Raw genomic sequence first — 24371 nt, 5'->3', positions numbered from 1 at the left:
AAAGTGGAGGTCTAGCTGGAAAACTGACAGCAGTCTGAGAGGTGTAAAGCTACTCTCCATTATGCAGCATTTTTAGTTGAAAATATTTTGAATGGATGACAGGTTTAATAAAAAAAAAAAATTATACTAATTTTAACCCTCTGACAGAGCCTAAGGGGGTGCTTTTAAGTTCAAGCATTACATCCAGCATCAGCAAAGTACATATGAGAAACTCAGCTTTCAGTGCTGCCAACTAAGATTCCCATAGTAATTTATGAAATGCACAAGGTGACACGTTTCTAAGTTTCTTACTGTGAGTTTTGGCTAATGTGTCTCATTAGTGTAAAACAGCATGAGTCTTAAGTTAAGTCAACCATACTGAGAAGTAATTCCACAAAAAAGTTCATTACCTCTGACATCTCTAACGATTAAAAAGTGCTACCTATGCCATGTTTAACTAAAGAAAGGATATCTATACATTTTTCTGCAAAGGATCCAAATTTACATTTTACCTGCGCATAATAATATTATACAGGATTTATATAGTGCTGACTGTTTTACAAAATAAAAGAAGACTGTACAGTTACAATACAATTCAGTAAAGGAAAATTAGGAAGGCCCTGCGAGCTTGCAAGCTAAAGAAAGGGGAGTTCTTTTCTCTTAAGCATTTTGCATGGATAACTAATCAACCAGAATGATCCATGGCCAGATATAAAGAAGTGAGGATTTTTAATGAAGCCATGCAACAAATTCATATAAATGTATATGTATAAATGTATGGTTATCATACAATGCAGTCTCAACATTTACATCTGGATCTGCATGTCTGAAATGTAAAAGTAGTTCACAGTTAAATGAGCACAAACAATAATATGATAATTTATGGTACCTCCTGAAATCCTATCCTGGTATATTGCAGAATCTTGAGATCGTAGTTTGACCTTTGACCTTTGCTATTGAATTCCACATGTCCGGTAAGACCTTCCAACTCTACCTGTGCAAGAGAAAGCCAATCACAGAAAGCCACAAGGAACTCAACTTCTTCAGTTTATGAGCTGCATTAACCAACAACATGTATTAAAAATTCCACACATTATAGTATATGTAATAAATAGTATAACAGTGTTATTTTCGTAGACAAAAATATTTTTGTTACAATTTGTCAGCTGTATGTTTTCGGTGACAAAAAGTAAACGAAAATCAATTACAATTTTTGTCAACGTACGAACACGGAACGAAAATGTGAGGGAAGGATGTTTACCCATCCGAACTTCTGCTTTCCTTGGAGCTCCGTCTAAGCCCCAGCCCCCTGACAAGCTGTAGAGAAGTAGGCTCCCTCTGTCTGCCTGCTGCCTGGGAGTTCTGGAACAATGCCCTGCAAACCACGTGGTCAATGTTTCCCCTCCCAGCAAGGTAGCAGTGCTTATCACTGTGTAAAATGACAGCCTCCCCAGACTAGTTCTCTGCCCTGTGCAGTCCCTCACTCTCATGCTATTAGGTTAAGGAGTTAAATCAGTAGGGTGTACCATAGTTTTAGCCGTGCTGCTCCATCAACCAGTGGGAATACTGACAGCTGAAAAGACAAGAGTAAAAGAGAGAGCGCACCGGCCCTAGTGTGACACTGTTTATTAAACAAAGATATAGACAAATGAATGTAGTATACTCACATTGTGTTGATAAAAACAAGCGTATCCATAGAGGCTGTGGTTGCTCTCCTGAGCCCAGATATCCAAGCTGGATGTGAAGCGAACTAACAGTCTGAATAGTCCTTGAGCAGCCGCCAACAAACTGCACGAGAGCCGCCCGCTCTCAGCAAGGATCCTGAAAGCAGAGATACTCCACACAAGGACACGTGCAGGTGATCCTCAGGAGCCAGCTGATAAATGACGCCTGATGGCTGCTATGACTACGTGTTTCAGAGGGCGTGACCTCCTTCAGGTCTACCATGTAGTCTCATAGGAGCATTTAAATAGTGTTAGTCATAAGGTTGTTACCCATTATGTACCATTCAATAGACAATCGCTGAGAAAAGCGATTTTCTATTGAATGGTACATAATGGGTAACAACCTTATGACTAACACTATTTAAATGCTCCTATGAGACTACATGGTAAACCTGAAGAAGGAGATCACCCCCTCTAAAACGCATAGTCATAGCGTCATTTATCAGCTGGCTTCTGAAGATCACGTGCACATGTCCTTGTGTGGAGTCTCTCTGCTTTCCAGGATCCTCGCTGAGAGCGGGCGGCTCTTGTGCAGTTTGTTGGCGGCTGCTCGTGGACTATTCAGATAGACTGTTAGTTCGCTTCACATCCAGCTTGGATTTTGCGGGCGCCTCTTGTGCAGTTTGTTGGCGGCTGCTCGTGGACTATTCAGACAGACTGTTAGTTCGCTTCACATCCAGCTTGGATTTCTGGACTAAGGAGAGCAACCACAGCCTCTATGGATGCGAGTGTACTACATTCATTTGTCTATATCTTTTGTATTAAACAGAGTCACACTAGGGCCGGTGCCCTCTCTCTTTTACTTTTGTCTATTAGGTGTTTACTCCAGGAGTATATAATGAGTTTGGAAATTCTAGAGAAATGTTTAATAATGCATTACAATTTTACTAAACTCATTGGATTTTAGTTGATTAAAATGTACTGGAGATTTTAGTCAACTAAAATACAATTCAGATGACTAAAATACGATTAAAACTAAAATGGTATTTTAGTCAAAAGACTATGACTAAAACTAAATTAAAATTTTACGTCAAAATTAACACTGTAGTATAAAAAAATAATTATTACTTTTTATAACTATGTCATATACATTGTAACCTTGACTACCAGCACCCAATTTATGATGCTGACAATCACAGGAAGAGTGGTTCTCCTCAGACTGGGCAGGTATACAGTTAGGTGAATACAAAAAGCATAAAAAGTCTGAGAATTCACCTTAGGTGTCAGTTGATTTCGCATTAGGGTTGCACCGACACCGATACTAGTATTGGTATCAGTGCCAATACCGAGTACTTGTACTTGTGCAAATGCTCCGATGCTTGACCCGATACCTGGGTAGTCAGGGATGATAGGTGCGGCAGTGGGGGGAGTTACAAGCACTGATCTCCATGTATAGATTTCAATAAAGCAGCTGACAGACACTTCTTCTTCTCTCCCCCCGAGGCCTTCAGCTGCTTTATTGAAATCTAGACAGGGAGATCGGTGCTTGTAACTCCCCCCACCACCGCACTGATCACCCCGGACTGTCCTCAGTGTCCACCTCCGTGTCCTCCTCCGTGCTCCACTGGTCCCCCTTTCTGTTCTCCTCCGGTTCTCCTCCAGTCTCTCTCCGTGTCCTCCTTGCTCCTCCGGTCCATGTCCTCCTCTGGTTCTCCCCATCCTGGATCTGTCCTTCCTTTTCTGAGTGATAGCCGACTCTGTTCATTCGTAACTGAGCATCGTAAACTGTATGATGTTTCAGTTTATGAATGGAGGAGCCTCTGTCTCATGTCCATTCATCTTCAATGCAGCTGAGGCTGCAGAGAAAGGGACTGGGGAATCTGTGTCCTCAGTCCCTTTCTCTGTCTCTTTGTCAAGCCTCTTCAAGGCTTGACAAAGGAGTGCGCATGTTCTGAAACGCGTCGCACTGAACCATGGGATCTGTGACTTCAGCACCGCTTAGCCTCTCTCGCCACACTGTGATCCACTCTGCATTCCATCTGGACACTGGACTTTCCATCAGACTTCCCCCTCTGACTTGTGATAGCAACAGGATTTCCTCCCGCTGCGGCGTTTTACTAGAGCTACCCTACAGAGCCATGCTCCACCGGGTACTGGTATCCCCAGCAGACCTCCTCCTCCGGCTCCTGATTTTTACACCCGTCACTGCTGCGCTCCCCTCGGATGACGGACACAGCACTCAGCACAACTGCTGTACAGATGAGCTTGTTTACATAATTTATCTTGTGAGTAGCCCATTATGGGGGAGATTAAACACGTTATAAAATACTACAATTAGTGGCACTTTCCTGTCTCCCCTCCATCTGTATAAAAGAAGATTTTTAATTATATGAAAATATTAAGCCTTGTCAATTAGCTACTCTGCCTTTTCCCCATATATTGCTCCTTTCTTTTAACTTATAATAGAATATAGTTAAGGAATAAAAATCTCTCATCCCTACTCACCATTCTCAGGTAGTTCATAAGGCTAGTACCATGTTGCCATATTTGTGCAGACCCACATGACAGTGGTTTAACGCCAATTTCCTGACTTCGGTTTAACTCCTGCACCGCACTCACAACACCATAAACAGCATCAAAGAGCAAAGCAGCAGAAAGCTATAAAAAAGTGATTTATTTATGTAACAATATAATTGAAAACGAATAAACACTTTTTCTATCATATCCAAAATCTGGGAGCAGCTACTGTTAACTTGTTTTTTTTAAAGCTAAAAGCTCCATAGTCCTCTTCCTTGTTTTACTTCATCTCCTATTAAATCATGGACCAGAAACAATATACAGGCAGAAAAGTCATTGCTCTTGCCAATGCAGTAAAGAGCCAAGGAAGAGGATAAAATGTACCCACTAAAAACAAGTTAGGATTGGCAGCTCCTATGTTCGTATCCTGAGAGGTTCTATTAGAGCTGTGGACTTTGGAAATTTGAAAAGAACCAGGACAAGTCCACATTTAGTAAAAACCCTCTTACTCCATCCTCTCCCCAAAATAAAGTAACCTAGGAACACCTATTAAACTGTTTACATACCTCAGCATGTCAGCCACTGTCTCTTCCACTGTTTACAACTTCCAAGGTCGAACCCCCACATCAGCAATGGTCATATCTGCACAGTTAGCACTTGTAGGCTTGAATGTGGCCATACTTTTGCCTTTTGTCAGGCTCAAATTCTATAAAAGTTTATGAGGGCTTAACACTCAGAAATGGTCAGCAAGATTTTGACCTGGAAGAGGTAAACTATGAAGGAGTCAATAACTGTATTGCTGAGGTAAGTGAACAGCTGGGTTGGGGTTTTCTAGGTTATATGACTAGTGAGTGTGGACCAATAAAGTTCTTACCTATAATGAAATTCCCTTTTAATTATTATGTAAACCCACTGCCACTAACCAGCAGGAAATAGATACTGTGACTCAGTTGAAACTATTTATCACATCATATTCGCATACATTTTGGAAAGTTATTGATCTGCATGTATGCGATAGACAACCTTAAGAAAATATAAATGTCCTCAATTTTAAAACTGAAGTTTAATCTGCTTATATATTTTTCCTTCCCTGGCCCCTCTCAGCAACATGTCAATTACTTTTAATAAAATCTGTTTTTAATTACAGTACATACCTTATTTTAAACCCAGTGACATCATCCCTTGGTCTCTGTGTTTATCTACGCAATGCAGGCAGGTCACAGCTGCTGGGAGGGGCCAGCAGGGTTCTGTACAAAGCTTTCTGACAACATCATAAGTACTTCCTCAGTACACATCTCAAGAGTCTTAAATCTTGATGCAAGCTGTACGCTTGCTCTTGGGAGGAGTTCTGCAGATATGAGAATGCCTTGATGGGTGATGTCATTCTGGAGGAGCCTACAGGCTGTCCCAGGTAACGCCCACATGTAATCCTCCTGGAGCTGTGTGGAAGTGCTTTTAGGTTGTTTGGGGGAAGGGTGGGGCTTTACTAAAACACTGTCACCTTGCCCTGAATGAGCAGGTTAAAAGTGAACATTTAAAAGGAATACAATATTTTTGAAAAAATGTTTATAGCTACACGTGTGATCATTTATACGCTTAATATATGTTATTTAAAACAAATTTGTTTGCATGCATAGATGGTAATTACTGTATCTAGGCAGCCATATGAAATTCTCATCTCACTGTTGATTGGTTGCCAGAGACCACATGATGTAGATTGCCTAAGCTGGGTAAAAGTAATTTTCTATTCATACTAAAAGAGGTACTTTTTTTGTAAAAATTAATCTAAGCTGGTGATGCTAACATGTGCCATATTCAATCATGTGAAGTGTAAATTGTATAATCCAAACAACAAGCTGACAGTGAATTGCTTAAACTATCTAGCAAAAGCTGCAGTTGTGCTAACATCAGAAAGATCACTCAACCTTAACTGAGTTATTTGTAATAAGCTGCAGACAGAAATCCAAACATTATCTCACATGCTCATTTGAAGTGTTGTTTCTGAAGCCTGTGTTCTAAAACATTAAGTTTGAATCATATTGATGACAGATAAAACATGTTTTAATATAATGTAAAAATAGCTTTTCCTTTTTTGAGAGACTAGAAGAAGCCTTCAATGTATGTGGGTGGGAAATCCTTCCCCTACTAGACTGTACTTTTAAATTAATTAAAATATGTGCTTAAAGTGATTGTAAAGGGATCTTTTTTTTTTTTTTTTTTAAATAACAAACAGCTCGTTTTGCACAGAGTGGCCCCGAACATCCTCTTCTGGGGTCCCTCGGCAGCTCTCGCGGCTCCTCCCTGCATCAGATGACCCCCTATGAGAAGCTCTCTCCCGAGGGGGTTACCTTGCATGCATGCTCTCGAGTCCAGTATTTGCGTCCACAGACAAGAATGCCAGACTCGGCCCCCACCCCGGCGCCCGCCTAATTGGATTTGATTGACAGCAGTGGGAGCCAATGGTTGTGCTGCTATCAATCTATCCAATCAAGAGCCGGGACAATGTGGAGAGAGGGGCAGAGCGTGTCCCTGCCGAAGAGATGAAGGGGCTCAGGTAAGTAAAACGGGAGGGGGGGCTGGGGAGCCAGTGACTGCCAGGTGTTTTTTCACCTTAATGCATAGAATGCATTAAGGTGAAAAAACACGGGGGTTTACAACCCCTTTAACTTGCCACGTAAACAGACATAAAGAAGACTGGGGATGTTTTAGCCTTCATTTTTCGTGTCATGTAAGCAAGATAAGCAATGTTTTTGTATCTGCAAAATGTTATTAATATAGCAGTCCAGGCAACAAATAAAATTGTTCAGTGAATTTTATAAATCCATAATTTCCCCCTCCCTCCTACTGAGCAATGCTAATAACACCAATAAATTCAGTGAAATGTGAAACTGTTTAAATAAAACCCTTGCTGTAATCCCTAAATCTCAATATATTTGTAACAAAGGTTGAATTACACACCCTTTCTTCTTGTTATATTATTTAACTCATAATAAGCCTCATAAATACATAACTACAGTATATGCCTAGCTGTTGTGTTTTATTATGCAGCAAATGAAGAGGAGTGTGTACTCTAAAAAGGGTTCCGATTTACTAAACGTTGATAATGTTCACACAATAAATTTTGTGAAGATTCACTACAATTATCCAATTATTTTAAAAAAGAAAATCCCTGGGTTACTTATTTCACCTGCACATTATTGGATAATTGAAGTGAATATTCACATCATTTATTGTGTGAACATTTTTAAAGTGGTATTTAACCCAAAACAAAAATGTAATATATTGCAACTTACCAATCATTAGATGTAGTGGTTGCATTAGTTTTCTTTTTTTTTTCCTTCCCTCTGTTTTCACCTGGTGATCTGGCCAGTAACACAACTCCTGTATTAGAGTGCCTCCACTCTAGATGAATGAGCACAGGCAGGGGTGGGCAGAAGGGGAATCTTCCCTGGGAGCAGCATGTATTGTAGGGATGGGGGGCGCCGCAAATTCTATCTACTATATGGCTGACAGGAGTAGTGACAACGGCAACCATACTTCTGTCAGCCCAGCGCTGGAAGCGGCAAGGAGAGGAGGGGAGATCCAGGAGGAGGTGTGGCCTGTGGTCTCCCTCCTCCTCGTAAGCCTGCACATAATGAAGGCAGGGTGCAATTTGACATCTTTGCCCTGGGCACTGGATGATCTTGTCCCAGCACTGAGCACAGGGGCATATTTGCACAGCAGCATTTTCAGTCTGGGGGAGGGGGAATGTTAATTGGACTAGCAGAATTAAATACATTAACAAACTGAAGCCAAACTTCAGCTTATACTTTATAATCAGTTACAGCAAATAGTTTTCTTTTTCTTTTGGGATAAAGGTTTTACATAAATAAAACAATGCTGTTCATTGTAAGCACACCTGCTAGTATTATATGGTTTGACTGATCTCTGTAACTGATGCATTCTACTGGAGAGCTTGTTCTTTTAAAAAACAACAGACTTACTGGCTAGATCACCAGCTAAAAGTGGAAGAAAGAAAGTATAAAAAAGAAAATGAAAGCGGCTATCACATCTAAGAAATAGTAAGCTGCAATATAATAAATGTTTTTTTTGGTGTTTATTACCACTTTAACTCCTTTTAATAAATCAGTCTCAAACTATACATATGCTAAAGTAGAAAAGCTACTCACTATTCTAGTGTTCTATTGTTAGATCGATCAGAGACCCCAGAAGGCAAAAGAGGAAATGAATTTGTTCTAATATAAATACATATATGTTAAGTTATAATGTAAAGGCCCACAGTAAAAAAGACCAGATATACTTCTGATAGCTCTAAAGATTTTAAATGGATTTAAATAAAAAATATCAAATGATGATGTATTACCTGGTAATTTCACAAGGCAGGGAGAAGCACTACCCCGTCACTCATGTTAGTAATAATCCACTCTACATAAGTGTTTGAGTTTTTACAGACTTACTCTTTTTTTCTGTATTTTTTGTGTGAAACAATAAATTGCTTTTTGATGTTACTTTAAGCAAGGACCGAAGAACATATTGTCCTTACTCTTATAGCTTTGAAATATTACTATATGTTTTCAGAACTACCAAACTTTTCTACAACTACCGTGGGGGTAACACATGAATAATAGGATTTTTCGTCATACTTACCTGTAAAAACCTTTTCTTGGAGTACATCACGGGACACAGAGCAACCATAATAATGACTATATGGGTTATACACCACTTACTGGTGGATGGACACTGGCAGATAGTCAAAACAGGAAGTCCCCCCCTATACAACCCCTCCAACACATGAAGAACCTCAGTTTTGTAGCAAAGCAATGAATATCCCAAAAAAGATGGGAGGAGCCTCTGTGTCCAGTGATGTACTCCAAGAAAAGGATTTTACAGGTAAGTATGATGAAAAAAATCCTAATTTTCTTTATTGTAAATCACAGGACACAGAGCAACCATAATAATGACTATATGGGATGCCCTAAAGTAATGCACTTGAGGGGAGGGAGACAATTATAGAAACTGCCACCTGAGAAGGACTTCTACCCCCCAAAACATACTGTGGCCAAAGCAATATCCTCCGTGGCTTTGATATCCATCTGGTAAAATTCTGTGAATGTATGAACAAAATACCATGTAATGGCCTTAAAATCCTGAGCCACTGACTCCTGATGGTGGATGACCCAAGATGCCCCCACACACCTGGCAGCAAGCGCTTTTACCAAAAAAGGGGTGGGGGACCTTGCCCTTTCAAGCCATAGGCTTGAATAATTAACTTGCAAATCCAATGAAAATAGTTAACTTGGATGCCTCCTGCTCATCCTGGGCTCTACTGATAGCAAAAAACAGGATTCCTGACCTGTACCGACAAATCAAGTAATTCTGACCACCAAAACTAACTCCAGAGTATGCAGTGATATAACTCCTGCCAACTGAGGATCAGAAAAGAAGGCAAGACATTGGGGGTTATTTACTAAAGGCAAATCCACTTTGCACTACAAGTGCACTGCAAGTGCGCTTGGAAGTGCAGTCGCTGTTGATCTGAGGGGAAGATCTGAAATGAGGGGAAGCTCTGCTGATTTTATCATCCAATCATGTACAAGCAAAAATACTGTTTATTTTCCTTGCATGTCCCCCTCGGATCTACAGCGACTGCACTTCCAAGTGCGCTTGCAGTGCACTTGTAGTGCAAAGTGGATTTGCCTTTAGTAAATAAACCCCATTGTCTTGATTCAAGTGAAAACTAGACACCATTCTAGGCAAAAAATGAATGAGGACGCAACATCGCCTTATGATGTGAGACCAAGAACGGCTCCTTGCATGAAAATAACACTTACCGGTAATGGTATTTCTGGGAAGTCTTCCAGGACAGCACCCTGAGAGATGACTCAGTTGTGAAAAAGTATTGACCCACACCAGTGTACGAGAGTGAAAAAAAAAAAAACACCTCAATTCATATACTAGTTCAACCACACCAATAGAACGGGTGGGAAGTAGGCCTGCCCCTCCTGGAAGACTTCTCAGAAATACCATTAATGGTAAGTGTAACAGGTTATTTTCTCAAGTCGTCTTCCAGGACGGCACCCTGAGAGAAGAGCAAGTAGCCCAGGCCTACCTTAGGGAGGGACAACAGCCTGTAGAACTTTTCTACCAAAAGGTCAGATCCTGAGGCGAAAACTCCACCCTGTAGTGCCTCAGGACGGTGCTCTGGCTTGACCATGTAGCTGCTCTGCATATCTGCTCTACCGATGCTCCGACTCTTTCTGCCCAAGAGGTCACCAGAGACCGGAGTAGAATGTGCCCTGAGGTTTGGGGAAGCCGTCCTACCTGATTTCTCATAGGCTATAGTAATGGTCTGCCTGATCCATCTCGCTATGACTGCCTTGGAAGCTTGCTGACCCTATTTCTGTCCAAAAAAAATAACTAAAAGCTGACTGGATTTCCTGAACTCCTTCACCCTATCCAAATAAATCAACAGACAATGTCTGACGTCTAAACAGCGAAAAGAACTTTCATTCTCATTCTGAGGATTAGAACAAAAAGACGGAAGAACAATCTCCTGTGAAACTTAGAGGCTACCTTCGGAAGGTACAGGGGATCTTGCCTAAGAACAACCCTGTCCTCAAACAACAGAAAAAAGGGCTCCTTAATTGACAGAGCCTAGACGTCACTTATCCTTGTGGCCGACGTAAAGACCAGTAGGAAAGCTGTCTTGAGGGTGAGTAACTTAAAGTGGATGTAAACCCAATGTCATCCTTTCTAAACTACTGCTATAGGGGTTATCTATAAGGATATACATGCCACCTGCATGTATCTTTACCTGTCAAATGTCTCCCCTCTATCTGTTATGAGACCCGAAAAACTGCAGATTCTGTTGGTGGGTCTGTTGTCTGGAGCTCGGTGGGTGGAGTCGTGATGTCAGTAGACTCCCCGCCCACCTCTACACTCCCCTTGTCAATACGCTTTTTCTCCTGTGTATTTCTTACACTGAACTTGTGCTAACATCCAGTGAAAAGACAGGAAAGTAACCACATGACTTCAGCATGCCAAATCATGCTGAGGTGTGGAACAGCCAATCCTTGCAAAGCTGCTGAAGAAAGGAGTGGGGGTGGGAATTAAAAAATAATGCATGTCTTAGGCTAGTGCACGAGATATGTAAATCACCTGTCACTCACAGCAAGGGGGAGGATTTGACAAAGTTTTTCTCTGTTTGTCAAGTTTTATCTCACTGAACAATAAAAGAGGATTGCTCAGAGCTGAATTAACTCTTTGTAGCAAGACTGGGCTTAAATGATAGGAAATCTCTACATTATGACATAAAAAAAAAAATTTCGGGTTTACATCCACTTTAAGAGGGGTATAAACCAACGGTTCAAAAGGTGCCCTAGTTAGGGCCTCTAAAACTAATGGTAGGTCCCAAGGTGGAAATTTGCTCATTAACACTGGGGACATTCTTTCTCTTGCCGTCAAAAACCTTTTAATCAGAGGATCAAGAGAAAGTCTTTTGTCCAAAAAACTGGACAGGGCTGCTACTTGAACCCTAAAGGTCTTGGCTGCTAGTCCCTGATCTTTGCCATCCTAGAGGAAATCCAAGATTGCGGGGATCTCTTCCTGGGAAGTCCCTTTTGCCAGTGGGAGAAGACTCCCCACACCTTAGCATAAATACACCGGGTAACCGGCTTTCTACTTGAAAGGAGGGTGTCAATTACCTTCTCAGAACACCCCCTCTTGCGCAGGTTCTCCCTCTCAAGAACCAAGTCATCAGCTTAAAGAAACTGGGGTTCGGGTGACAGACCGGGCCCTGAGAGAGAGAAGATCCTGCCTCTCCGGGAGGCGCTGAGGCGGAGACACTGACCAGTTTCCTAGTGTCGGAAACCAGGTGCTCTTGGACCACCAAGGAGCGATTAAAATCAGCTTCCCCGCTGAAAGGCTCAACTTTTGTAAAATCCTGGAAGTGAGGACCAAGGGGGAAAGGCGTATGCCAGATGAAAATCCCAAACCTGGGCCAAAGCATCCAACCCCTCCGACCCGTGTTCCCTTGAAAGTGAGAAGAACCTCTTCACCTTTCTGTTTCCTCTGTGGGCAAAGAGATCTATCTCTGGTCTCCCGAAGAGGCGACACACCAGGGTGAATACTTCGGGGTTCAATTCCCACTACCCCTGGTGGATAGTCTGCCGGCTGAGATAGTCTGCTTCAATATTGTAAGCTCTTTTTTTGTGTACCGCTGAGATAAGATGGAACTCTCTGTTCTGCCCATTCCAGAAGTTCCTGGGACAAGGACGGAAGGGAGCACGACCTGGTGCCTCCCTGATGATTCAGGAAGGCTACCACAGTTGCATTGTCAGAAAGAACCTGGATCTCCCCGCCGCAGATTCTTCCCTCGAGGGACCTTAGGGCCTCTGACCGCCAAAAGCTCCTGGAAGTTGGAGGAGGCCTCTCTTTGGGTTTGACCACAGACTGGGCTCGAAGCTCTTCCGAGTGGGCCCCCCAACCTCAGGCGCTTGCATCCGTAGTCAGCCGGAGGGGTTTAAGCTGAGCCCAAAGGAGGCCCATCTGCAACCTCTGAGAACTGAGCCACCACTGCAAGGACTCCCTCACCTCTACCGAAATGGAGACCCTGTCGTCCAGTGACCCTCTCTTCCCTTCCCAGGAGGATAGAAGGAATTGCTGGAGAGTCCTGGAGTGGAGCTGGGCCCAAGGGACCACAGGAATGCAAGATGTCATCAATCCGAGAACTCTCATTATCTTCCTGTAGGAAAACTGTTCTATTCCTAGAAGGGATACAACTGCTGACATGAGGCCTTCTACCTTTCCCTGAGACTCAGCAGCACAGAAGCTGTTCTTGCCTATCAGGAAACCCAAATAGACCTTGGTCTGAGCGGGAATCAAGGATGATTTTTCTTGACTGACTAACCAGCCCAGGGACTCCAGGGTACTTACTACCTTCTCTAGGTCAGTAAGAAGATCTCGACTTTAAACTAAAATGTCGTTGAGATAGGGGATTAGTGCTACCCCCTGGCGATGGCGGTACACCACTACCTCTGCAAGGATTTTTGTGAACACCCTTGGGCTGGAGGCCAGACCGAAGGAAAGGGCACAAAACTGCCAATACTGCACTCCCTGATCGGAGGGGATTGCAAATCTCAGAATGGCCTGATGCTCTGAAAAAATGGGGATGTGAAGGTAGGCGTCCTTTAGATCTATGGTGGCCATAAACACGTCCTTCGGGAGGTGCCTTCTGAGGGTATAAACACTTTTCATACGGAATTTCTTGTACCGTAGAAACCTGTTTAGCCTTCTCAAGTTTATTATAAGGCAGTACTTCACAGAGGGTTTTGGGACTACAAAAATGTGGGAATAAAATCCCTGTCTGTGTTGCTGCGTTGGAACTGGCACTACCCTGTTTCCCTGAAAATAAGACCCGACGTGATTGTCAGTGATGGCTGCAATATAAGCCCTACCCCCCAAATAAGCCCTACCCTGTTTCCCCGAAAACAAGCCCTACCCTGAAAATAAGACCTACAAGGACTTTGACTAGGGCTTTTTTGGGGGGTAGGGCTTATATTGCAGCCATCACCGTCAATCACGCTAGGTCTTATTTTCGGGGGAAACAGGGTATGACCCTCTGATCCACCAGCTGCCTGACGCAAGGCTCATCACTCTCCACATTACTTTTATTTACACGTGATCACTATTTTAATCGTTTTATACTGGTTGGTTTCAATAAACCTACTTTTTTGACCTCTACCATTGGAGCACTCCTTCTGTTCTTTTCCCCTTATTTTGGTTGGATGAGAGTTTGTGGTGTTCATATTGGATTTATCGCCCCTTCCGGTTTTGTTGGATACTGCTGAGGCTGTTTCAGCCAAGAGGAGATGCCATCCCAGATCCGGGGTCCCCACTTCCATCTGGGAGAGCCACTTATCTGGATTTCCAAGCTTGTCTGATTCGGTGTCGCTGACATCCGGATCCACCTACTCTGGTAAGAGTGTTCAATCTCTTTCACTTCACCAGTTTTGGAATTAAATTTCATGTTGGAAGATCTTCACTTCACAGTTGGACTTCTTATTTTTGTTTCACAGAATCAAATTTCACCATGGGAATTTAATTATATTATTTTAGTTTTTCACATTTCTTAATTGTATTGGTTGGACTTCAATATTCACCAATTTTTGAACACTATTATGTTTTAGTATCATATGTGTTAATACTACCACCTTGTCATAGCGCTACATTTTTTACACTACCTTATCTGAATATTTGTCACATTCCTGTGTAGCAGATTTGATTTCTTCATTTGTATCCACTGGGTTAGCGCAGTTATATTATATTTTTCAAGAAAGTGGGAAAGCCTTCCCCCCACCCTGACGTCACTTGGAGTCTTTATCGGTGGATTTTTGGCTGGGGAAGAGGAGACCCCCTTTTTCTTTGCCCTTACCAGCCCCCCAACGCCTGGTAGGCCCGCTTTCCTTTCTCTCGAAAACGTTTTTTTTAGCCTGGGGGCCTCAAAAAAAACCTTCCCTTATCCTTTCTGGTTTTCATGGGAAACGTTTTGCCCTCCTTGGTAGACCTAGACAGGGATTGCTCTAAACCAGTGCCTAAAAGCAAGGAACCGTCAAAAGGGGAGTCAACACAACCGTGTCTTTGATGTGTTATCTCCCTCCCAGGTTTTCACCCACAAGGCTCTTCTTGCAGAATTCAGCAGAGCCCCCGACTTTGCAGTAGTTCGAACGGTTTCAACTGCTGCATCTGCCAGGTAAGCTACCGCACTACCAATGACCTCTAGGGAGTCCAGGACCTGTTTAGATTTAGAGGTTCTTGCAACATGGTCCCTTAATTTGGTGACCCACATATCAGCATTACTAGCCACACAGGCTGAAGCCAAGGCAGGACTCACAGCCGCTGCATTGGCTTCCCAGGCCCTGCGCAGGAGGGTTTCAGGCTGACGGTCCATCTGGTCCTCAATGTTACCCGCATCCTCAAAGGATAGGTCTGAATGTTTAGAGACCTGGGCCAAGGAAGCATATAACTTAGGAGTCTTAAAGAATTTTTCCTCTTCCTTATCCTTGAAGGGACACCTTCGCTTCCAAGTTTTAAACTTTAACAGCTTCCTCTCTGGTTCCTTCCATTCCCTTAAAATTATATCCTTAAGGGCCAGATGAACTAGAATAACCTTGGAATGGGGCTTAACTAGGCCTCTGTACATTCTGTCCTGGACAGACACCTGTGCAGTAGGTTCCTGAATATCCTCGGATGCATAAACTGCCCTAAGGAGACCCTCCATATCACCTAAAGAAGCCACTTTCCGAGATAAAGGACCAACAGAATCCCCCGATTGGTTCAAAAAGTGGCCTCTGCAAGGACAGTCAAGATCAAATTCAACTCCCAAGGACACAAGAATGGCCTGACAGGCAGGACTGTCTACGTTACACACTGTATGAAGTATAAATCAAGGAGTGAGAAACAACGGCATCTAGAAAAAAAAAATGTATAGGGGCGAACTCTGACCCTTAATGGTACTTAAGACCAATCTCCTTTCCCCTACTGATTGGAGAAAGAAAAAGAAAATCTCCCACTCACATATTTCTGCGGGTGCCACTTCCTGGCTTAACCCCAGGCAAAAAACAAAATATTTCCAAGTCCTGTAATTGAAGTTCCCTGAAACTGGCTTCCAGGGGCTCAACAGTGCTGAGATACAGGACTCAAGACCATTAGGTCCTGCTGGACTGGGAGTGTCCAAGAAGCGACCCCCGCAAGACTTGCTATGGCAGTGTATCAAGCCCTCCTAGGCTAATTCGGCCAACATTATCAGTGTTACCCCTTTTTTCGCAAAAGATGTGGCAGAAGTCGAAACAGAGGGAAAGCGTCAAATAAGGGAGAACTGGCCCTAAGGTGTTACCAGTGCATCTACCCCTATTGCCAGTGGGACCCTCGTTTCACACACAACCTGTCCCAACTTGTTGTAGGACTTGGAATCTAGTAGATTCACCTGCAGAGTTCCCCCTGCCACTATTCTATACCTGGAATATGCACTGACGATAGAGTACAGCACTGTCCCAGACAGACCGTGGTTCATCTCCCTGAGCCACATGACTCCTGGTGCCGCCCTGGTGGTTGATATAAATGCCCCTGCAGTGGCTATTCTGTATAGAACCTACAATAACCACAACATACAGGGCTATACAATGTAATACTGACATATAATCACACACATAGGTTGGACTTGATGAACTTGTGTCTTTTTTCAAGCTCACCTACTATGCAACTATGTAACTGGTTTGTACCATAATCTAGAGCAAGACGAACTGGCCAAAAGCTCCAAGATATTTATGGGCAGCATTCTCTCCTGTGGAGACGAAGTCCACTGAACTGTAGCCACCCTCAAACCAAATGGAGAAACTGGCATCAGTGGTTATTATCTACCAGTACCTGAAAGGAAGAATTCAACCCATCTAGATTCCGAACCATCGACCACCAATCTTTAGCTGTGCAACACCCTGGGAACAGAGCCCTCCCGCAATCCAATGCCTGGATCTTCAAGTTCCAGACAGAGAATGATGCTCTCCAAGACCTGGATTCGGACTGTACATAAGGAATGTGCTTTGACCTAGATACAGCTTCCTACTGCAAAAATGTATCGAAGGAAAATCTTCTTCCTGAGCAGAGATTATTGAGGTATACTGAGATTAACACCCCCTGCGTCTTTAGCAATACTGGCACTAGAAGCTTTGTGAACCTCAGAAGCTGTGGCCAGCCTGAAGGATGGTCACAAAAAAGAAAACAGACAACTTTCCACTGCAATTACAGAAAACTTTGATGAGGCTGGAAACAACCCGGCACATGAAAATGTGTGTTTTCTGATGATTATGGGCCCCGCAAGCTACCTCTTGCAGAGAGGTCATCACTGAACAGACCGAGTCTGAAACAGAAGGATGCCCAGCGGATTGAGATCTTAAGATAGACCTCATATACCTATTCAGTTTTGAAGCTGCTACCATTTAATTGTTTTACAATAATGAGCCCATAACGTTTGCTCCAAGACCTAACGCAAGGCAAAGACTGACCCGACTAAGGAAGGAGCGAACCACCTCAGAGACTGCTCTAAAATTTTATGGTCTGAAATACTCTCAACCACAGCAACCTCAGATGCCTCCTTCACTTAGGAGGGAAACCTGGGCAGTCTCCCATCCAAGTACTAACCAGGCTTGATCCAAGATCAGGCACCACAGTGGCTCAGATCACCCTGATGCCATTGGTCCAACAGGAGAAGTGAACATTGCCAGACCACTGAACCTGAGGGCGGTGTACCTGCCTCACCCTTCTAAGTCATTTAGCTAGTCTAACAGATACATAATAAAGTGACTGTATTAGAAATTACAAACTAATACGCAGTTCCACAAGGATGCAGGCCTAAACAATGTTGGTCTACTGCTATACAACCCCTTGTAGGTATGTAAGTATGCAGGTACCCAGGTATGCAAACATGCAGGTATACAAGTATTCTTGCATCTATGTATGCAGCTCAAGGCAATAAGCACATATGCATGTAGTCCTAGGTAAAAAAAACAAATATGTATGTAGTCCTAGGCAACTAAGCACATATGTATGTAGTTCATATGAAACATGGCAGCCTGCGTTTAAGCAGCATGCATTTATGGAAGCATGCGTTTATTGAAGCATGTAGGTATGTGCTTAAGCAAATATGCATTTAGGCAAGCCACCCACTTGTTGAGCGTGGGGGCCGGGGCCCGCTGCAAACATGTGCCTATGCAAGCTTGTGTTTATTCAAGCAAGCAAACACGTGTCTATGCAAACATGTGCCTATGCAAGTAAGCAAGCATTATGAAACATGTATACTATGCTGCACCTGCTCAGCTGCACCTGGTCCATACTAGTTTTGTCAGGATTAGCCAAGTACATAGGTATCCAATGCAGCCTCTATGCTGCTTCAACAGCCTAAGGCCTCTTCCACACCTGTTGCGACCCATCCTGCGACTTGGGACTGCAATGTCGCCTAAGTCGTACCCCATGATTTCCAATGAGTACCCTTCACATCTGTGCGTCTTCAAATCGCAGCAACTTCAAAACAGTCCCTGCATTACCCCGGTCTGACCTTGACGTGACTTGAGGTCCATAGACCTCAACATTACACAGGCACAGCTGCACGTCGCTGCAAAATCGCATCAAAGTCACAGCAAAATTGTGTGACTTTCAAGTCACACAAATGTGAAAAGGAGCCCAAAACTAAGCTCCTGCAGACCCAATGCATGCCATTCTGGAGACACAACTCCTTCAAGTGCAGCGATGCCCATATTCTTCCAAACATGTGCTTATGCCACATGAATGTATGCAACATCTATGCAAAACGTGTTTATTCAAACAAGCGTTTAGGCAACAAGCTTGCAAGCATGTATACTATGCTGCACCTGCCCAACTGCACTTGGCCCCATACTAGTTTAGCACATATGCATGCCATGCAGCCTTTTTCTGCTTCAGACCACCCCAAAAGTAAGCTCCTGCAGACCAAATGCACACTATTCTGAAGTTTGCAAGTATGCACCTGTTCAACTGCACCAGGCTCCATACTATTTTTGTGCCAAATGCACAGTATTCTGGAGACACAACACTTTAAAGTGCACTGCTAGGGGTGTATCGACTTACAGTTAGTTGTACAGGCTCCTTGGATTAAGCAGTAAGTATGCAGTATATAATCATGAGTTGTCTGACCACACACTTCACTAGTATCCATGGGCTGCCGTTATGTCTCAAGAGGCCCAACTGAATCTGCCAAGCACATGGCCAACATTACCACCCCTCCACTTCCTGCCTATATAGAAATATGCCCCTGTGCCCTCTAGAGGCTGGATTAGAAATGGCAGCCCATACTCCTAAGAAGTACACAGAGCATGTTTTAAACAGCACACTGCCCCTAGGGACTACTGAGAGAACACCAGTCAGATTTTTTTTATTTATTTTTTTTAAAGAAAAACTGCAAACAAATACAGACTTACCATTACTGCTGCAGGACTCTGAACATAACAGGAGTCCAATCTTCACCCATCATTGCGAGCTTTGTCATAAAAGACCTTTAGGGACTGGGTCCCCCTTAATGTGGGATCCAGTCCCCTGGACCTGTATAGCACCCTGCAGGAAAGCACCTTGGTCAGAACAAACACTGCACAGGGTTCCATTACGCAGGGTCTAGCACCATAAGGCCGCATTATAGGCAAACCTCAAGGAATCTTCTCTCCTTCCAATGAGGCTCAGGTACCATCCATTTTGGCTGACAGCTTTTTCAAATGGATCCGAATGAAGTCCATGATTCTAAACATAACTGTCCAGACCTCCAAGTATGCTCCAAGAGCACATGTATCACATAAGTGACCATTTCACCTTACAGACACTGGCGAAAAAACTGAGGTCCTTCCTGTGTAGGAGGGGTTATATAGGGGAGGACTTCCTGTTTGACTATCTGCCAGCGTCCATGCACCAGTAGGTGGTGTATAACCCATATAGTCATTATTATGGCTGCTCTGTATCCCGTGGTGTACGATAAAAAAAAATTTGTTCTCAATGATCACTCCTGATAAATACACTGCATCAGACATATGCATAATTTAACTACAGAGAGAACTTTGAAGAGCAAAACTGAGAATTTTTGGCTTGCAGGATCATAGGCTTAGAGATGGGTGTTCCCAGAAAAACAATTAACCAACCTACAGGTTTTCTAGGGTGAAAAACAAAACTAATGGGCAGATAAGTTTTATCCTACTATGTATCTCTATGATAAATGTTCACATTCAGCTAATGTGTATTGTCTGACAATGGGAATTAGTGTGAAGGATAGGCTTTTGTTTATTAATGTTTTGCAGGGATTTTCAATACTAGAGAAATAAACATTGCAAAACAGATACCAACATAATTGTACCACATCACTTTTGGAATTTACATTTACCATTCAATGGCTGGAGTACCATAGACCAAACAATTCATATTAAACCTTTCCTTACAAAAAGCAGTGTAAAGTGGCACTGTGAATCAACAGACATCCCAAGGTATCTTTCCCTTCGTTTGCCAACCGCCCTGACCGCTCCGAAACCTAGCGCGCTCCTAATGCCGCATACACACGACCGGACTTTACTGTATACTTGGTCCAGCGGACTGCAGTCCGTTGGACAATTCGATCGTGTGTGGGCTCCAGTGGACTTTTTTTCCCAAAAGTTCGACGGACCTAGAAATTAATCATGTTTCAAATCTTTCCGACGGACTTGAGTCCGGTCGAAAAGTTCGCTCGTCTGTATGCTAGTCCGACGGACAAAAACCGACGCTAGGGCAGCTATTGGCTACTGGCTATAAACTTCCTGTTTTAGTCCGGTCGTACGTCATCACGTACGAATCCGTTGATGGTGTGTAGGCAAGTCCGTTCATTCGGAAAGTCCGTCGGAAAGTCCATCTAAAAGTCCGCCAGACAAAGTCTGCCGTAAATTCCGCTTGTGTGTACGCGGCATTACTGACCATGCTACTTAATGTTTACTGCCACAGGGTGGCAGGTGTGTGCAGGATCATGTGTATATATAAGTGATCCTACACTTCCGCCTGCAGGGGATGCACACATGCCACCGGCAGGCCGCTTCTGCTGTGGTAATTCACAGTAGAAGCCAATTTGCAGGTGCTAGGTACTCAATGTCCTCATCTGTAAAATACAGAGAACTGAAATATGCCTAGGTACACAAAGCATATCTCAGTTCTAACAGGGGGGGAAAGGGACGATCCTGTGTCTCTACAAAGCAGGGACTAGAATCAATCTCTTTTCCTAGTGAAAGCAGCGCATACAGTACAAAAAAAACACAGGCTAAGCACACAGTTAACCCTCTGATCGCCCTAGATGTTTAACCCCTTCCCAGTGTTATTAGTACAGTGACAGTGCAGATTTTTATCACTGATCACTATATTAGTGTCACTAGTTCCCGCAAAGTGTCTGCAATATCACAGTCCCTAAATAAATAAAAATTCCATAAATATATTCTATAGTTTGTAGAAGCTATAACGTTCGCGTAAACCAATCAATATAAGCTTATTGGGATTTTTTTACCAAAAAAATTTAGCAGAATACATGTTGGCCTACATTTATGAATAAATTAGATTTTTTTACATGTTTTTATTGGATGTGTTTTATAGCAGAAAGTAAAAAATGCTTATAGCGCAAAAAAAAAATTAATTATAAATTATAAATAAACATTAATTTTATTTGGGTACAGTGTCGCAATTGTCAGTTAAAGTAATGCAGTGCTGTATCGCAAAAAAAAAAAATGGCCTGGTCCTGAAGGGGGGGGGGGGGGGTAAATCATCTGGAGGTCAAGTGGTTAAAGCAAAACTAAACTGTCTGAGCATTACAAAATGAAAATGCTATTTAATGTATTTTTAGTATGTAAAGCAAACTCTCCCATCTATCCATGTCGCCATAATTTATTTTGTTGATAAAACACCCCCCAGCATTTCTAGCCACGGCCATCTTGAGTAAGGGTGGATGAGTCATGTAGCATTTACTTCTAATAAGCCCCACCTCCTTTAGACCCCCATAACCACTGGCCCAGGGTTCTAGGGAAGAGGCCCATGTTCTCATCATCATGGAACCCCCTGCACTGAAGCCTGGTACTTTCAGTCCATCACTACCCAGGGGTATATTTACAAGTATAAAATAAATTGTAGCGCTAAAACACACATGTATTAATAGTGAATATAAAGTTCAAAGTGCATGTAGACGTAATGTCCCAAAAAAAAAGGGAATATATAATCCAAAAAGTTGGAGTTGGCAAAAAGTTGGCAAGAGTAGAGCCTCTACAGGGCCGGGACGTCCCCTCTTTATCCACCGAAGCAGAGCCAAAATGGATTCCAGAAAGTAAAGTGGTTTCTCAGTTCATTGCTGACAGCTGAAATGTAAACAGAACAGTTGCCGGTAGGTATCAGTCATTGGTATCAGCGAGTACATAAAGTCACGTGATCGGTGATGATACGCGTAGGGATGGAATAGGCTGTTTCACATTGCTAGACACAGAACGAGTTCGCTGCTCGTAGGAGAGGGGTTTGCTCTGCATTGTTTTTATGTACTCGCTGATACCAATGACTGATACCTACCGGTAACTGTTCTGTTTACATTTCAGCTGTCAGCAATGAACTGAGAAACCACTTTACTTTCTGGAATCCATTTTGGCTCTGCTTCGGTGGATAAAGAGGGGACGTCCCGGCCCTGTAGAGGCTCTACCCTTGCCTCCAACACTTCACTACTTTGCCCAGGGTGGCATCAAGCTCCATTGATTCTATGCTTATGGCAGTAGAATCCAACCTCTCTGGTAAGCGTATTCCATCTATTCGCTAAAGTTGATGATATACAAGTTGACGGTTGGGAAGCAGACAGGATCGATACACAGATTATTTATCCTCACTGCGGACTGTTGTCCTTTTTGGATTATATATTCCCTTTTTTCTTGGGACATTACGTGCACTTTGAACTTTATATTCACTATTAATACATGTGTGTTTTAGCGCTACAATTTATTTTATATTCGTTACCTTTTTGTCACATGGTTTGTAGCAGCTGGTTTTTGTTTATTTGGGTAGCGCATTAATCATTTCTTTTTTTCACCGTATATTTACAAGTTGTGAGGATATTTGAGTTGATGGATCCTCAAGCACCTGCTGAACACTCTTACTCCTTTAAAGTTAATAGCACTATGATTTGAATATATTGGGCAGCTTTAATGACCAGCAGTGTGGATTACGGATGAGCCTGCGGTTCGAGTGTTCATCCAATACTGAACATTATGGGGCGTTCGCAGGAAATTCGAGCGCCCACGGACAGCACCATAATGAACAGTGAGACCGTCAATGCATTGCGAGATCGCAGTGCATTGATGGCTGACGATTGGCCAAAGCATGCACCTGACCTGCATGCTTTGGCCAATCACAGCGCGCTCTGCTGTGAGAGCCATGATTGGCCAATCATGGCTCAGGGGGCTGAGTCCCAGCCCCACACTATGTAAGGCTGCTTACACAGCAGCCGTACATGGTTTTATGAATGAGAGCATCAAAATTACATTTGTAAAAGGAAAAAAATGTAATTTAACTGCTTGTGGCTGCAATATATTGCCGGATCCTGGCAATATAGATAAAAATCATTGGAAATAAAACAGTTTGGTCCCCCCCAGTCCAATATCAGGCCCTTTGGGTCTGGTATGGATATTAAGGGGAACCCTGCGCCAAAATAAATTTAAAAAATGGTGTAGGGGTCCCCCCAAAATCCATACCAGACCCTTATCCCCTATCTGAGCACGCAACCTGGTAGGCTGCAGGAAAAGGGGGGGGGGGGCGAGAGAGCACCACCTCCTAAACTGTACCAGGCCACATCCCATCAACATAGGGAGGATGCTTTGGGGTCAAGGGCCTCATTCCCACAACCCTTGCCCAGTGGTTGTGGGGGTCTGCAGGTGGGGGGCTTATTAGAATCTGGAAGCCCCCTTTCCCCTACACATTCCCCCAAAAAAGTGTCAAAATGGTAAAAATGACAGGAGACAGTTTGGGACATCCTTTTTAAAAAAAATAATTTTCCTCGCAATGTAACTCCATCTTCGATCACAGCATCCGACAACCCGAGAAAATAAGAAACCGGAAAAAACTCTGCCTCAATGGGAGGCTGACTGCAGGCTTTTTCCAATGCCAACTGTTATATATCAGAGGGCGGGGCCACCCGGTGATGTAAACGGGTGACCCCACCCCCTTCTGACGTCATGTGACCATAAGCACCCCGCCCGCAGACCCCCACAACCACCGGGCAAGAGTTGTGGGGATGAGGCCCTTTTCCCCATCAACATGGGGAAAAGGTGATTTGGGGGAAGACCCCAAAGCATCCTCCCCATGTTGAGGGCATGTGGCCTGGTACGGTTCAGGGGGGGCGCCCTCTCGTCCCCCCCTTTTCCTGCAGCCTGCCAGGATGTATGCTTGGATAAGGGTCTGGTATGGATTTTGGGGGGACCCCTAAACCTTTTTTTTTTAATTTTGGCTCGGGGTTCCCCTTAAAATCCATACCAGACCTGAAGGGCCTGGTATGGATTTTGGGGGGACCCCCACGCCATTTTTTTCAATTGTGGTGCGGGGTTTGCCTTAATATCCATACCAGACCCAAAGGTAATGGACTGGGGGGGGGAGGGGGGAGAACCCATG

General features: G+C 43.4%; 1 protein-coding gene across 7 annotated transcripts in view; it reads right to left on the bottom strand.

Annotated features, from left to right (window-relative positions):
- Positions 1-24371, bottom strand: part of GRIK4 (glutamate ionotropic receptor kainate type subunit 4) — a 925106-nt gene that overhangs the window by 132713 nt on the left and 768022 nt on the right. For all 7 annotated transcript variants that reach the window (XM_073602576.1, XM_073602574.1, XM_073602569.1 and 4 more), the window contains 2 exons: positions 4149-4301; positions 869-973 (listed from right to left, as the gene is read on the bottom strand). In XM_073602576.1, coding sequence (XP_073458677.1) covers positions 869-973; positions 4149-4301 — 258 coding nt within the window. The remainder of the gene's footprint in view (positions 1-868; positions 974-4148; positions 4302-24371) is intronic.

Source organism: Aquarana catesbeiana, linkage group LG10, assembly GCF_042186555.1.
Source record: "Aquarana catesbeiana isolate 2022-GZ linkage group LG10, ASM4218655v1, whole genome shotgun sequence".
In the NCBI taxonomy this organism is placed as follows: Eukaryota; Metazoa; Chordata; class Amphibia; order Anura; family Ranidae; genus Aquarana; species Aquarana catesbeiana.
This window is presented reverse-complemented; position numbering and strand designations above follow the sequence as displayed.